This window comes from Nicotiana tabacum, chromosome 10 (assembly GCF_000715075.1).
Source record: "Nicotiana tabacum cultivar K326 chromosome 10, ASM71507v2, whole genome shotgun sequence".
In the NCBI taxonomy this organism is placed as follows: domain Eukaryota; kingdom Viridiplantae; phylum Streptophyta; class Magnoliopsida; order Solanales; family Solanaceae; genus Nicotiana; species Nicotiana tabacum.
The window spans coordinates 110,093,061-110,108,836 of NC_134089.1; the positions used below are offsets into that span (position 1 = coordinate 110,093,061).

General features: G+C 36.0%; 2 protein-coding genes across 8 annotated transcripts; one reads left to right on the forward strand and one right to left on the reverse strand.

The window, feature by feature from the left end:
• On the forward strand, nucleotides 1-8,835 carry LOC107816957 (protein SPA1-RELATED 4). Of its 7 annotated transcripts, none has more exons than XM_016642703.2 (8): nucleotides 1-460; nucleotides 1,298-2,310; nucleotides 2,419-2,576; nucleotides 3,466-4,426; nucleotides 4,500-4,646; nucleotides 4,780-5,091; nucleotides 5,856-5,915; nucleotides 8,304-8,835. In XM_016642703.2, exons 2-8 carry the CDS (start codon nucleotides 1,492-1,494, stop codon nucleotides 8,490-8,492), a joined length of 2,646 nt encoding a protein of 881 aa, XP_016498189.1. In that variant the 5' UTR covers nucleotides 1-460; nucleotides 1,298-1,491; the 3' UTR covers nucleotides 8,493-8,835. The 7 variants fall into 7 exon arrangements, 4 of the variants coding, with proteins under 4 accessions (XP_016498189.1, XP_016498191.1, XP_016498190.1 ...); XR_012695693.1 differs by lacking the exon at nucleotides 1-460 and adding an exon at nucleotides 603-886 and having other exon boundaries at nucleotides 4,500-4,693; XM_016642705.2 differs by lacking the exon at nucleotides 1-460 and adding an exon at nucleotides 603-886.
• A 1,640-nt stretch (nucleotides 8,836-10,475) lies between these two features.
• Nucleotides 10,476-14,189, reverse strand: LOC107816959 (beta-glucuronosyltransferase GlcAT14B). Its single transcript, XM_016642708.2, has 5 exons — nucleotides 13,871-14,189; nucleotides 12,488-13,228; nucleotides 12,274-12,349; nucleotides 12,064-12,179; nucleotides 10,476-11,086 (listed from the first exon to the last, which is right to left on the reverse strand). The coding sequence occupies exons 2-5, from the start codon at nucleotides 13,059-13,061 to the stop codon at nucleotides 10,587-10,589; spliced, it is 1,266 nt and encodes a 421-aa protein (XP_016498194.1). The 5' UTR covers nucleotides 13,062-13,228; nucleotides 13,871-14,189; the 3' UTR covers nucleotides 10,476-10,586.
• Nucleotides 14,190-15,776: the final 1,587 nt, after the last annotated feature.

A 15,776-nucleotide genomic window follows, 5' to 3' on the forward strand; every position in this document is an offset into this window, starting at 1 on the left:
GTTGGTCATCAAATGCCGCCCTGCCCAACTCCACACCTCACTCACTTCTCACTGTGACTCCCGTTTGCACACGTTTGATTAGAATGTGCCACAAGATTCACTTTTCGGCTCTTACCTCTACCTGCGCTCAACCAATATACCCCAATATAGTTGTTTCCATCTCAATATTCCAAACTAGTAATTGGGTCGGCTATATTATCAAATTTTATGTATTAAACCAAAATCTATCTGTTAATAGCTTAAGCTGCCATTTTCATGGGGTTTGGTCAAATCTGGGTTTGGAACTTGAAACCCAATTTTAAATCCTCTAATGAGAGCTTGAAATATTATAGTAGAGTACTAACTAACCAACAAGTTTAAGTCAAACTAATTTAAAATCTGATATCTAATGCCTCTGAATTGCATGTTGTTTTAGGGTTTCCTCGAGTGGTTGAAAAGTTGTACTATCATAATGTAAAAGGTGAGCACTTTCTATTTGTTAATTCATTTTATCACTGTGTCTTATAATTTTAAATTACAGTTTGTGATTACTTTATACATCTTTTATACTTCCCACTAAGATAACATAGATTTAATTAATTATAACCAGATTCTGTACCAATAATAGAAATATGAGTAACTATATTCAAGCTCCTCTTCTGGGACTGTTGATTTTTGGAAATTAAATATCCTTCTTGCTTACAGTAACCCCACACGTTTAAATGCAAACATATATAGTTACAGTATCTTTCTTTGTGATAAAAATTTCTGCTTTGAGGATATGAATGAGCCACGTACATGGAAAACGAATAGAAGCAGGAATAATACCCACCTAGGGTTTTTCTTAAAGATACAACTTTTAAGAGTAATCCAAAGCAAAATTGATTCTTACTCATTTTAACTTCAGGTGAAGCAAAAACTGTAACTTTTTTTTTTTTTTTGGTGGAGGGTGGTCTTTTTTCTTTTTAAAAATTCTGTAGCAATATTTGTTTTAGCTTTTCACTTTGTGTTGTAGAAAAGAAAAATACTTTTTGGGCTATTTTTTGAGGCTGTGGTGTTTCCTCAGAATAAAGCACATTTTTTGATGTGTGGTTCTTGTTCTTTTTCTTTGCTCTGGTTGAAATAGAAGCTCATTTCTCTTCTTGGTAATATCTCTCTCCCTAATGAATGAAAACGTGTAGCCATAGCATGCCTGGTACATTTTTTATGAGCCATTGGTTTCTGTCTGCTGATTTTGTTTTAGAGTGAGTTTTGTCTCTTTTAAGGAAAGACCTTAGATTGCTTTTTTGCTTGTTTCTATTGTTTCTTTGTTGAATAGGTTGTTACCTTGAATTGCGTGAACTGATTCTTGAGTGTCTTCTGAGATGATGATTTGGCTTGCCTTTTACTGAAATGTGTTTTTGATTGGATATGGCTATTGTGGAAGTGAAAGGATGTGGTTAGGATTCTAAGAATTAACCAACTGGTAGATGTTGTGGCTCTGGGGCTACATACAATTATATGTAGATAACAATGGAGGGGTCATCTGAATCTGGTTGGGAGGGATCAGATAGTCCCAGGGGTTTGAATTCTTCAGCTCTTGTAGACAGGAATCCTAGATTTCAAACAAGCAGCATTAGGTCCTCCGGTGATGTGTCGCATGATACCGGGTTTGTTCCGGGTAGAAAGGGGAGGGGAAGAATTGAATCCCCTCACGTAAATCGACTTAAAGCCCAAGGTGGGGTTACAGAGGATCGACTCGCTGTGGACCTAGGTGATCGGAGAATAGACTGCAGTGATGTTAGTTTAAGGCAGTGGCTGGACAACCCGGAGAGAGCTGTTGATGCTCTTGAATGTTTGCACATATTCTCCCAAATTGTGGAGATTGTAAACCTGGCACATTCGCAAGGAATAGTTGTTCATAATGCACGACCGTCGTGTTTTGTCATATCATCTTCCAAACGTATTGCTTTTATTGAATCCGCATCCTGCTCAGATTCAGGGTCTGATTCATCAGAAGAAGATGGTTTAAACAGCCAAACTATCGAGTTAAAGGATTCATCCTCAGTTTTGCCTCATGAGTTGGACAAGCTGGGGAGACAAAGTTCTCAGCTTGAGAAGATTTGCACAAAAGCTTCTGTAAAAGTATCTGAAAGCTGTTGCTTGCAGTCAAGTTCAGGCCATGTGGTGCAGACTAGTAAGAAGCGACAAGAAGAAGAAAAGAAGCATACCTTCCCAATGAAACAGATATTGCTCCTGGAAACCAATTGGTACAATAGTCCAGAAGAGATTGCTGGTGCTCCAAGCTCTTGTGCTTCAGACATTTATCGACTTGGAGTCCTCCTATTTGAGGTTAGTACCAGTTAGTTAGCAACACAGTAAAAGGGGTCTACTGAGTTATATTTCTCATGACTGCAAAGATGAACTTTGTGTTTTAATGATTTATTATATTATGAGCAGCTATTCTGCACCTTCAGTTCACCAGAAGAGAAAAGCGCAACTATGCATAGTCTAAAACACCGTGTCCTCCCTCCTCAGTTGCTGTTAAAATGGCCTAAAGAAGCTTCATTTTGCTTATGGTTACTGCACCCCGAGCCGAGAAGTAGGCCTAAAATGGGGTGAGCATTCTTTTTACATGTCAATCTGGTCTTTTTTTTTCTCCCTTAAATTTTCCCCTATGGCAATTCATTCTTGATTTGTTTATCCATGATCGATTTGTTGCCATAGTCTTCTTATGCCTCCTTTGATCTGTGGCTTATACTCCTGTAATCCTTGTTCTTCCATGCTGTTGTTGTTGTCATATAATGTACGATACACTGTCATAGAGTTTACAGTAAGCACACTTTCTCTTTTCTGGTGGCAAGCTCTTATCTGGAGAAGTCATGGGATGTTTAGTTTTCGTGCATGGATTAATAACTCTTACCTCAGGAAAGAAGGAAATGCAGGCAAAGCATGCTTGCCTTTCTTGCAACAGCTAACTCGTTCGTTTTTTGTTTCCTCTCTTTGGTTGATGAGATGACCCAAGGTTAATTTCTTGGGTGTGCAACTCCCTTTACATCATTAGGAATAGTGCAGAGTCTAGCTAACTGATCAACAGCTTTGCTGCTCTCTCTACATAATGCTGTTCATGTCTTGTCAGTGGCATCTTCAAATGTCTTACCAGCTTGTTGCTATGGCAATTTGGCCATACTTTCGTTGTTTACCTGCACATTTTGTTTGAACTTAAGATTTCCTGCACTGTGTTAAAAAGTAAAAGGAAGAGAACAGAAAAAGAGCACTAAAGACTTTGTCAGAGAGAAATAAAGTGAAATGAGCAAAGTTTTCTATTAATTTGCATTAAATGGTAACCCGTTACCTATTTATCAGATGCATTTCAGCCGTCAATAATGGTTTCCTTGAAGAATCAATTTACTATCTCTTCCATTTTAATTCATTTGGTTTTTTAACAGCAATGTGCCTGTCTCTATGTCCTTTTTATTCGGATTCTGTTTTTCACATTGGTTACAGTGAGTTGCTAGAAAGCGAGTTCCTTACTGCTCCAAGAGATGAGTTTGAAGAACGTGAAGCAGCAATAGAGCTTAGAGAAAAAATAGAGGAGCAAGAGTTATTGCTGGAATTCCTTTTGCTGATTCAACAGCGAAAGCAGGAGGCTAAGCACAACTTGCATGAGATAGTATCTTTTTTGGCATCTGACATAGAAGAGGTCTCAAAGATGCAGAAAACCCTTAGAGTCAAAGGGGGTTCAAATCAGGAACCAGTAAAGGATTTGGATTCGGGGAAGATAAATATTACTGAGAATGATGATGCTGGGAGCTCTGGATCTAGAAAGAGATATAGGCCAGGCCTTTCTATCCGCACGACTGTGGAATTGGATGATAATCCAGATGAAAGTCAGAAGTCTGAGAAGCATGTTGAAGACAAAGGGGGTACTCTGGCAAAAAATTCCCGGTTGATGAATAACTTTAGAAAATTGGAGGCAGCTTATTTCATGACAAGACGTAGGGTTATCAAAACAACTGGCAAACCATTGAGTAGACATTCTCAGGTAAGTACAGATTGCAGAACTTCAGTAGTAGCACCCGAAAGAATTTCAGTGAGTAATTTGTCATCAAAAGAGGGGTGCAATGAGGATAGACAGAGTGGATCGATCAGCTCATTTCTGGAGGGCCTCTGCAAGTATCTATCTTATAGCAAGTTGAAAGTGAAGGCCGACTTGAAGCAAGGGGATCTTCTAAATTCTTCCAATCTTGTATGTGCTCTCAGCTTTGATCGTGATGGTGAATTTTTTGCAACTGCTGGTGTAAATAAGAAGATCAAAGTTTTTGAATATAATTCAATTGTAAATGAGGACCGAGATATCCGCTATCCAGTTGTTGAAATGGCTAGTAGATCTAAGCTAAGCAGCATATGTTGGAATGGCTATATTAAAAGCCAGATCGCTTCAAGTAACTTTGAAGGTGTGGTGCAGGTGAGCTAAATTCATAAGGTGGCTTTTCTTTTTAATTTTAATTCTGGATGAAGTTCGTTGAATTATTTTCCAGGTATGGGACGTCACAAGAAATCAGCTTTTCATGGAAATGAGAGAACATGAAAGGCGCGTCTGGTCTGTTGACTTTTCTGTAGCAGATCCAACCATGTTGGCCAGCGGGAGTGATGATGGTTCTGTCAAGCTCTGGAATATCAATCAGGCAATTCTAATTTTTGCACTTGGTGGATGTCAGCTTTGAAACTAAACGTACTACAGTCATCTAGTTATGTTGCTGTGTCGATAAAACCTGTGTGTGTAATAAGTTGTTTTTCTTACCTCTGTTGGTACTGCAGGGAGTAAGTATTGGAACCATCAAAACAAAAGCAAATGTCTGCTGCGTCCAGTTCCCCTTTGATTCTGGTCGCTCCCTTGCTTTTGGCTCAGCAGATCACAAGATATATTATTATGATCTACGTAACTCAAAAATGCCTCTATGCACATTAATCGGGCACAACAAGACTGTCAGCTATGTCAAGTTCATAGATTCCACAACGCTTGTGTCTGCATCTACAGATAACACATTAAAACTATGGGATTTGTCAATTTGCTCATCTCGAATTCTTGATTCGCCTCTTCAGTCATTTACTGGACACATGAATGTAAAGGTAATTTTCTTTATTCTTGTCGGTTTCACCTGAGGCCGACTCTGGTTTCATGTCTTCACTGTACTCTTTTGCTCCTTTAACACTCGTTTCTGCAGTCAGAAAGATAGGATGTTGTACGCATACGGCTTGTAAATGCTTAAAGAATCCATAGCTTTTTAGCATGGGAGAAGACACATTTCACGCATGCTCATGTTGGATTTTTCTGCTTTTGGGGGACCATGGTTTATTCTGCTTTTCACACTTATATGATTGATTGGATGTAATTAGTGTTCAGTTCCCAATTAGAAGTTTGTAAGGGTCCATCCACTCAAATGTGACAAGATAATTTTTAGAAAAAAAAGACAAAAAAATTCTTTTACATGTATAATTCTTAGGCGCTTTATGTTTACAATGGCAACTTCAGCTTGCTTGCTACAGTTTGGGCCTGCATTCTGATATCCTGGTATATTATGTGGTATAGGAACAAAAGATTTAGTTGTGATTCTCGGTGCAGAACAAGTCAATATTTGCACTAGAATGCAGTGACGTTGACTCTAGTGTCAACACTGGATTTTGTGTTAGAATCCCCCCCCCCCCTTCTTCTTGAGATATCATTTTAAAATTTCTTTGCTGCTGTGACTAATCAAAGGAGATCATCCTTGAAATAAGTTCTAAGAAATGAGATTGAACTTCAGTTGTGGTTGAATCTGCTTTACCGTGAATGAGATGGAACTTAAATTGTGGTTGAATGTCTTTCCCTGCTGAAACTTATTCTTGCATTTCAGAACTTTGTTGGCTTATCTGTATCTGACGGTTACATTGCTACTGGCTCAGAGACAAATGAGGTATCATTTATTATCATATATAGCTCTATTATTACTTGCTTACTGATGCTGTTCGTAAATATTATTATCATATATATTTACTATCATATATAGCTCTATTTAAGACAAGTGAGGTGTCATTTATTATCGATGTTCTAAGTCCAAGCTATTTGTCAAAAAGTATCTCTAAATTTCTAGTTGTTTCTGAACATTTCGGTTGATGCTGTTCGTAAATAAGCAAATGAATGATTCGCAATTTCTTACTGTATTTGAATCTAAAAGATTTTTCATTACATTTGTGACAAACCAACCACTGTCCTTTTCTGCTCGAGAAGAAAACATATACTTTAATTGCCATTTTGTCACAAAACAATACACTATTGCTATGATATTGCTGATTCATTAGAAACAATCCACTTCATGTTTTCTTTAATATTTTAATTGTTCAATGAAAGGGTTTTTTAGTGGATCAATATTATCAATATGACCTTGGATCTTAGTAGTGGTTGACAAAATATGATTAAGAATCACCAAATTGTCCTCCAAATGTTTTAAATTAAACTGACTGTGCTCCTGTAGAAATTTCAAGACCAAGTAGGGAGACTTGTGATGCCGCACTTTTTTAATTCGACCTAGGATACATCCAACGTTCTTATTTCTTGATCATATTCACGACTCATGCTTGAGTTAGCATGAGTTCTGTACATTTAGTTGGTTTAAAGGTGCATCTAGAGAGAGAATTGTTGTAAGAGTAGAGAATAGAATATTAGTTGTGCCAAAGAATTAATAAAAAGCACGGGCTGGTGAAAGCATTAACTTGAGCTACATACAAAATGAAGTGTGATGCTCTCAGCACAGATTTGGTTGCACGTACTACAAACTATGTCTTTCACAACATACTACATGTCTTTGTGCAGATGCATATGAATTGATTCGCGTTGTGTATGTAGGGCACCATGGCTAGGCTGGTTTTTGTTGCTTCTAGCCTTTATCAATTGGTAGCTAGCCGTCAACCAAAAACATGCCAATGTGCAACCTTGAGTTGGCTGTTGTATTTCCCCAAAGTATGTCAATCATCAATACTAATTAGAATTCATATTCATAATATTTCTTCAAATATGTATGTGATATCAAAAATTTCACTAATATTTGCAAAATAATTTTACTCTCATTTCTTATTTTAAAAAATAAAATTACAATAATAATGATAATACTATTTTTAATACTTGTCCAAACGCTCTTATACTTCATTCCTTCAATATCGTCCACGTAAGTGCTAAAGGGACCATCTCCCATGCTTTTCTCCTTTTCCTCTTCTTTCTGAATTTCCACCCAAATAACAGTTCTCTAACAGCTTGTGGCATTAGTGATTCAACTCCAAACATATTCTAAACTGTACTCCGGAAACTTGTACTCTGCGACCAAGCATGCATTGAGACCATGCAGTAGTTAACTATTTACATCCTACCTCTCTTCTTTCACATGAAACACTTGCTACTATATTATTCTTCTTTCCCTGAAGTTCTAATAGGGTTAAATGGGTTTCTGATGTTGCTTTCCTAATATGAAACTACACCATCGTTGACACTTTAGGAATCAAATCATGGCGTAAGGAAATTCCCCATTTTCCTTCTCTAGTAATAAATTATAGAAAGACTTAAGATGCAAATAAAGCTTTCTTGTGTCCTCTCCATATCCAATCGTCTGCTTTGCTTGTACAGTAGTTCCAACAGACTATTGAGCCCTTCCACCTTCTGATCTGGCAACTTTCTCCTAAAGCTCAAATCCCACAACTTGCTCCTCCCTGTTCGTTGCAGGCAGGGGTGATTGTTGCTGTTTGCTTTCTTGAGACATTGAGAATGGATAGAAAAGTTTCAATAGATCGGCATTGTTGCACCATTTCTGCTTCAAAAAATTTGTTCTAGTACAGATCCTACTCTAAATTTTAGGTGTCTGTAGAAATCTTTCCATCCTTGTGCTCTTTCATAATGCCACTCAATGTAATTGCTTTATCTGATTTGTTCCCATTCTACCCCTTGACCTCCATATTTATTGCAAGCACGTCTGCTCCACAAAGGTTGCTCCTCCACAAAGCTTAGCCAAACACTTCAACTTTGAAAACAAAAAATACTCTTTTTGAAAAGAAAAAAAAAAGAGCTTTGGGTTTGGAGAAGCTTGGCCGAACATGCTATTAAAAGGGGTGAAATATACCTTGTTAAAGAAAAAAGGGGGTGAAGGACCATTAAAATTGCATGACTCTCCAGTGTATATTTTTTAAATGGCTATATATTGAGTCTTATATCGTTGCATAGCTTGCGTATTGATATTTGTCTGTATTGTTCCACAAATAGCTAGTCGCTATGAGTTGGTCATGTTAATGTTACGTGTGTGATCTGGGTTGTGTTGCAGGTCTTTGTCTACCACAAAGCTTTTCCTATGCCGGCATTATCATTTAAATTTAATAGCATGGATCCGCTTTCTGGTGATGAAGTGGATGACCAAGCACAGTTTATCTCATCTGTTTGTTGGCGTGGTCAGTCCTCTACCTTAGTTGCTGCAAATTCAATGGGAAATATTAAGCTCTTGGAGATGGTTTAATGTCTCCAACGGTTTGGGAGTTAGTTTCGGGATAGAAAAGCATGAAAGATTATTGCCTGCATTGGTAAATGAATGACTTGCACTGAAGATGTCAACTAGGTACGATACCATGACAAATGAGGATAATTGTCATCGTCAAGAAACCAAGATTTTTGCTACTAGTTCATATAGTGGAATGCTGTACATAAAAGGGAAAGAATGCTAAATGTGAATCTCTTTGTATATTCTATAATTTCCAGAGTCGGAATGAAGTTTCAGAGGAACTATATGATCTCCAGAAAACTTTTTATGTCTTGTCAATGAAAGCAAATTAGGCAGGCATTCCCTGTCTCATATTGGTTCCCTCTTGATCTCTCATCTGCCCAATCAATATATTCCATAACCTTCATTGATAATAAATCAATAAAAAAATGTGGAACCTATGTCATTATGTATTGCAACTTTTGAATGTTACTCTATTTACATAGCGAAGAAACACAAATTCTTGTTTCGATGTGTTATGTGTATACTGTTCATGACCAAGAGCATGCAAAATTATGATTGTTAAGTTGGTTCATTTCTGCTCTTAATCTGTTAGTGTTGGGTATAGTTTTTTTTGGACGATTTAATGGAAGAGAAAATTATGGGAATGGAAGCTCAAAATGAAAACTTACTGATACCTTAATGTGTATAAATATTATGTAAAAGTTTCTTCTTTCACATATTTTGTATAACAATGATTTAATCTATGAATCGGCAAATGTGCGTCGTGGACGTTAACTTTATTTTATTGATCATTAATCTAATCTTGTGATCCTACATTTTGTTTTGCAAATTTTCTTTGATTCGATCTAAAAGAAGACATATGTTACAAATCGAAACCTCAAAAGAGACTCCTATAATTCTATCTTAATTATGTGTTATGATAACATGAATGTTAGAATGCCATCGAGGATTGTGGTAGGATGGATATATGATCCGTTCACCCTTAATCAAAGGTCTTGGGTTTGGAATAAAATTTTGGTACGAAGCATTTCCCCTTTAATGGACCTATCTCTGAATTAGTCGGGGCTCCAACTTATAAGATGACTTCTCTTTTTTTCTTTTTTCTTTTTCTCCTCCAAATAAATTGTAGACATGAAGATTTGGGAGGGTTTTTAGATTTTATCTTAAGAAATGAATGTATAAGATAACGGAGCTGGCGAATTAACCTGATAAGACAAGACAACCCTCTTAACAATTGTTTCTCAAATGAAGTCTAGTATTTTCTTTTTTCTACTTCCTTTTTCTTGGACTTTTTCCATTTCAAGGGGTAGCTCAGGTAAACAGTAAAGAGAAAGGAACAATGGATGAAAGACAATACCTTACAGCTTTAAGATGTAAGGTATAACTTATAAGTAATCAAATCTTGTACCTCTATGAGTTTGAACTTACACCAATTAACCCTCTATCCTCCTTAAAACATGCTTGGGGAGATCTTTTCAGCTTTATCTTTAATATGAAGAATACACTAAGTTGTATTGTTATTCCACATGGACTGTGCAAGAGCTTTCAAGTATGTTTCTCAAGTTCTGGGGCTATCCATCCGTTGTCTTAAATTTTGAGTTAAAGTGCCCAATTTTAATATGGTATCAGAGTCAATCGAGTTACACTTTCACAGAATAAACTGCAAAATTAGTAAGCAAAGGGTGCTTCTACTGTTGTTTTGAGTTCCTTGGCTTAAGCTCAAATAGTAACCACAAGAAGAAAGCGGGGAGCATGAATCCTAGTCTCGTTTATGTCGAGCATGATCTCTATGGCATGGACGTGTTTGATTGGACGAAGACACATATATATAGAAAGTGTGCAGTGAAGAACAGTGAGTCATGAGTTTGTTGGCCAGGAAATGATATGTGCAGAGATAATTTAAATAAACAAAGCCACAGATTAGGGCAGTAATGATGAACCTATATCCTGTCCAAGTGTAGCTACAAAAACAGGAACACCAAAATAGTGGCAAGGATATGGCAAACTTCATATATTACAAAATAATCTAACGTTAACATGTTATTCTCTGGCTCTTTAAATGAATCTCTTTCCCCCTCGCCTTTTCATCAGTAGGCAGGAAAAGTAAAACTAATTACACTGGTGTTGACTAAATTTAGCTGTCAAAACTAGTTTACCAATAAGACGCCGAAGCCTTTTAGCCCCTGGACCTGGCTTAAGCTTCGTTAGATTTCCAACCTTTGAACAACGAGGTTTTCCAGAACACCAACCCCCCGGTGTGAAACTTCCATTGCTTCGATGGAGGAGTTCTTTATCAATCTTATCCAAAACGGGATCATCTTGCTTGAACTTGCGTGCAAAGGCAGCATCACTTCCAATCATTTTTGCTGTGTCATTAATGTTGAGAGTGTGTGGATGCTGTCGTGGAGGGTAATCCCAAGAAATATAGTGCATGTCGTGGTTAATAACAGTCGTAGCAAATTCTGGGGCATTGCACACAACGGTCTGAAAGTAGCCTTCAGGAGAAGAGACAAAATTTGTGTAGTACATAAGTAGGGTCCTAGGAAGATTATCCCAACCCCATATGCAGTACTCCACAAAAGCACGAGAGAGGATCATCCAGGCTGAACCTGTATCAAATTTATGGCATTGCTCATAGTTGCAGAAATAAGAAGATAAAAATATGGTATGGTGGGCAGATTACGCTAAGAGTTCACTTCATGGTCAATGCAGTTCATGCCGATTTAATGTATCTTCTTCCTAGATCTACCTCACAGTTTGGTCAGAAAGTAATAACGTCATTTCCATCTATACATAAGATTGATGAATTGCTTCCTCGTGCTTCTAGAAAAAAGATTTCAGTGTGGAGAAATACAGTATCAAGTAGAAAAACTGATGAATTTCCAAGTATAGATATCAAAACAAATTTCTGGATTCAACAACTTTAGCAGGTAACAACAATAATTGAAACATCTTGTAGACTAGTCGAACTGATGCAAAATATATCACTATTTCATCTAACCGCAATAGTTAATATGCAAACATGCAGGTTGCAGGCATCCAAAGATTAATATGAAGATTATTTTCAGTCAATAATAATACCAAGATCGCCATGCTAAGAAACTTGAAAATTATCTTATAGTTCAGCTCTCTAGCTGTGAGACACTTCAGAGTCTTAGGGATCATTTGCTTACCGGGGTAAGGAAATTAATCCTGGTATGGATTATAATTTTCTCATGTTTGGTTGTGGGTATTAGCTAATACCAGTATATATTTTGTACCAAAATGATGGTATTAGCTATTCCATATAGGAGGTGGGATTAATTATCCCATGGTATATCCCAAAACTATAATATCATAATCTCATGGGATATCCTAGGAGGCTAGGACTGAACCAAACAACCCCTTAAGGTTTGATACAAAGTCCTTATTTCAACCGAGAAAGTATATCTAGATTAAGGAAAAGGTGTAATGGTACAAGCACAAAATTTTACCGGACAAAGTATATGGTGAGGCATGTTCTATTTGCATTAGTGGTGCATAAACATGGGTAAACAGCATCAAGAATACTTAATCAAGTATGCAAATTCAATCATCAAAAACTAACCAGTAAAGAGCTTAAAGGATGTGGGAAGAGCTCTCTTAGGTGAGGCCCAATATATGTCAGACTTAGTTGTCTTATAGAGCCCAGGGTCTACAATAAGCGGCATTGCCCTTTGACCCCTGCAATAGGATCAACACAGTTACGCAGAAATTAAACCTCAGTACAATAAAACTTCAAGAGCAAAAAGTGAGAGACTGAGAGAGGATAGCATACTCTTTCCAACCCAGCCGGCTAGTGTGCTCAATGAAATTGAACTCTCGCTTTAAATCAGAAAAAGTGTATATTAAATCTGCCAAAAAAATTTAATATTAATTAAACACCTCTTTGAAGAAAGAAACAGAACATAACTACTCAAGACTGACTTATGACCAACAAGAAATGGTGCCCTTTTTGCTGGTAGATAGAAATAAACAACCAGAGAACTAACCATCCTGAGTCACCAGTGGATAATCAGAAGCACTCAAGTTAATAAACCAATCCCAATCCGTATACTTCTTGAGGAGAATCGCGCAAGCATGAAGAGTGTTCGCAACCATGGTAGGTCCACGGTAGGTCACCATGTTTGCTTTGGCGATCATGTGCACGTTCCCAACCTGTGCAAAAATGGGATCTTTCTCCACTCTAGAAGCAAGCTCTAATCTCTCTTGTGGAGGCGATTCTAAGTCCAGATGAACAACATAATAATTCCGTGGATGATACAGCGCTTGCAGCGTTCTCCAAAGCTTTTCTAGATCACCCTTTGATCCAGATATCAAATAAGCAAAACGGGGGACAGGAGGAGCAGCAGGAGGGGCTGGAGCTTGGTTAATTTTCGATTCAGCAAAATACGGGTTGGTTTGATTTATCTTGACATGAGTTGGGAAAATTGAAAAGATTGAATTGAATGTGTGTAATGAAGTAATAAGGCCCATGTTAAAGGAGGTTACAACAAGGAAGAAACACACAAATGAGCTTATAACCAAAGGAAATATCCATCTCTTCTCCATGTTTAAGGACTTCATTGTTGAACCTTATCATTAGTTCATTTTACTAGCAACAAAAATTCACATCAAACTCAATCCTCATCTACTATGCAATCGCAAACCAAACGCCCCAAAAAGCCCGTTCTTGATTTCCTCTCCGCGATACTTATTCAAATGGATCCTTCAATTTGCACTCTTCCAATATGCTGTTCATAGAAAAGTCACCATCTAGAAGCTCAGTCCAGAATTAATAAAATACTAAATTAACAAGATAAAAGATATTCCCAAAGACTCCGTAAGCAACTAGCTAAGAATTTGGTGGAAAGACAAAAACAAGACTTCCATTGTATAATATATAAACAAGCTAACATTCAACTATATTATATTTTTATGTTTTGTATATATTTTATTCGAGAAAATTATAGTTTTAGCAGAAATAGACAGAATGTTACACCAGGATCATCGAAAACAGAGAGATTTTAGAAATAAGAGTCCAAAATAATTGGCAAAACGGTACCGTACGCAAATCCAATCAACTGAACAACATACGTAATAATCTTCGGTGGCTCAAATTAGTACGATTCCACAACTGCATATACACTCAAAAAAGGGGGCAAAAAAAAGAGAGGTAAAAAACCCACTAAGATAATGACAGAGAGAAGGAAAGAAAAAAATAAACAATTAAAGAAACCAAGAATTTCAGTACCCATTACACAGAAATAGAAAAATAAACAGAATTTAGACATGAAAAGCTGCAACTCACTCAATTTCAGCTAAAATAGCAATACTGGTGACCATATAAGCATTACTTAAGCATATCCCAAAAAAAAAAAAAAACGAAAACTTACATGTTGTAAACAGAGAACCTGACAAAGAGGCTTTTTGGGTAAAATACTTAAATGGGGTTGGTTTAAGATTCTTGGAAAGACGTCTAGTTTGAGCTGAACACGTCGAAAACGAAGAGAATAAGGCGGAGAGAATAAAATACTAAACTTAAGAAAGAAATCAGCTGAAGAAGAGAGAATTTGATTGTTTATTGGACATTATTATTGAAAGAATAGAGGTTACAAATAATAAGGTAGGAGGAGAGATGGAACGTGAGGACAAGGACTTAGACCAAGCTGGAGAGTCGCTCACGTTTTGCTTTGGTTTTAGATTTGGGCTCTCTATATTTTTGCCTACTTCTTTCACTATTTCTGCTACTGATTTCTTTTTGGAATTTTTAGTCTTTCTTTTTTAGTTTGACCTGACAGACGGCAATTACGGTTTTGCTGGTTTATATCAAGTAATTACTTCTTTTTTATTCCATAGAGATATAAATATTTGATGTAAGTAAGTTTTTAATGATCCGGTCCACAATTTGTTTTTTTATTTTGTTCCAACATAAGTGTCCTTTTATATAATCAACAAAAAATTTAATTTATTTTTTCAAAATTACTCTTATGTACATATTCATAAAATTTTTTTTACTCCTCACATTAAATTATACTGCAATATTTAATTAAAAGTAGTTTAGTCACACTAACTATTTTTGTCTAAAATTTTGAATTTTCTTATTGGGTGTGCCTACTGCAAATTGGCCGTATATAGATGAGTAGGATTTTTATCGAACAACTAAACTCTAACAATAGTAAAAAAATTCGTAATAAAGGACTTTTATCTTTAATGAGATACCATATGACTATGGAAATTGTTTTTTTTCTTTTTCTAAGGATTATATCAAATTATCACTCTCTCTCTTTCTACCCTCTTTTCCCTTCATGTTCTTGTTCTTTTTCTTTTTAATTTTTTTTGGGTTAGAAGGCCGTGGATAATGAGAAAGGGAAGGTCTTTGGTTAGATTTTGTATTTAAAGACAAAAAATATTCTAGAAGATATTTTGCGTATTACTATTTTGAATTTTTTTTTTAGTGAAATTAAACAAAACAAAAAATCCAAAAGCAAGTGCTGGACGTTTAAGTATTTTTCATCTCTTTTAATGAAATTAAATTTATTTGTTTGTGATTTAACTTTTCAGTAAGAAATAGCAACGAGGAAAAAAAGGAACTGTAAAAGGTGAGAATCCATGATGATTTAAAATAATCCTAGAAAACGGCTACGTGTAATGTGGAAAGTGGATTACGACGGAAAAGGCGAACAAAAGTGAAAAGCAATTACTCCTATCTTCTTTATTCATTATCAAAGTTATTACAGTTTTTGAAATCAATCGTATTCTTGTCTGCCTCTAACTTAATTAATCTAATTTTGCCGGCTAACCAATTTAGTGAATGGTTCCGCCAAATGCCTCATCCTATCAATTCCATCATTAAAATACTCTCTTTTCATTAAGACTTGATGAATCTAAATTTATGTGAGCCCACCTCTTTGGTACCGGTTAATCTGAATTCAATATTTTCATTGTAAAATTTACTAAAATTGTAACAAATAGTTCATATTGACCGATAATTTTGATAATGTAATGAGTTTAATATTAAACATTTTAAAAATTAAATCCATAAAATTTAAAGTCATGTACTCGCTTATGTTGACGATATTAACAAGAGTGTTTAAACTTTATATCGGAGGTGGAGCTACCATAGGACTTACGGGTTGGCCGAATCCAATAACTTTTGTTTAAACTCTGTTTTTGTCTTAAAAAATTTATTGAATATCTATAAATTGTTAATTTAGAATCTGCTTTATATGTGGATAGTGTAAAAATTGTATACAACGTAATAATGTACTTAACAAATTATAAATTAGTAAAAGTACAAAT

Coding starts and splice junctions, on each gene's coding strand:
- LOC107816957 (XM_016642703.2), top strand. CDS start 1,492: ATGGAGGGGTCATCTGAATCTGGTTGGGAGGGATCAGATAGTCCCAGG. Junction 2,311..2,418: donor TTGGAGTCCTCCTATTTGAG/GTTAGTACCAGT, acceptor TATTATGAGCAG/CTATTCTGCACCTTCAGTTC. Junction 2,577..3,465: donor AGAAGTAGGCCTAAAATGGG/GTGAGCATTCTT, acceptor CATTGGTTACAG/TGAGTTGCTAGAAAGCGAGT.
- LOC107816959 (XM_016642708.2), bottom strand. CDS start 13,061: ATGAAGTCCTTAAACATGGAGAAGAGATGGATATTTCCTTTGGTTATA. Junction 12,180..12,273: donor AGCCGGCTGGGTTGGAAAGA/GTATGCTATCCT, acceptor ATCCTATTGCAG/GGGTCAAAGGGCAATGCCGC. Junction 11,087..12,063: donor ATCCTTTAAGCTCTTTACTG/GTTAGTTTTTGA, acceptor AATTTGATACAG/GTTCAGCCTGGATGATCCTC.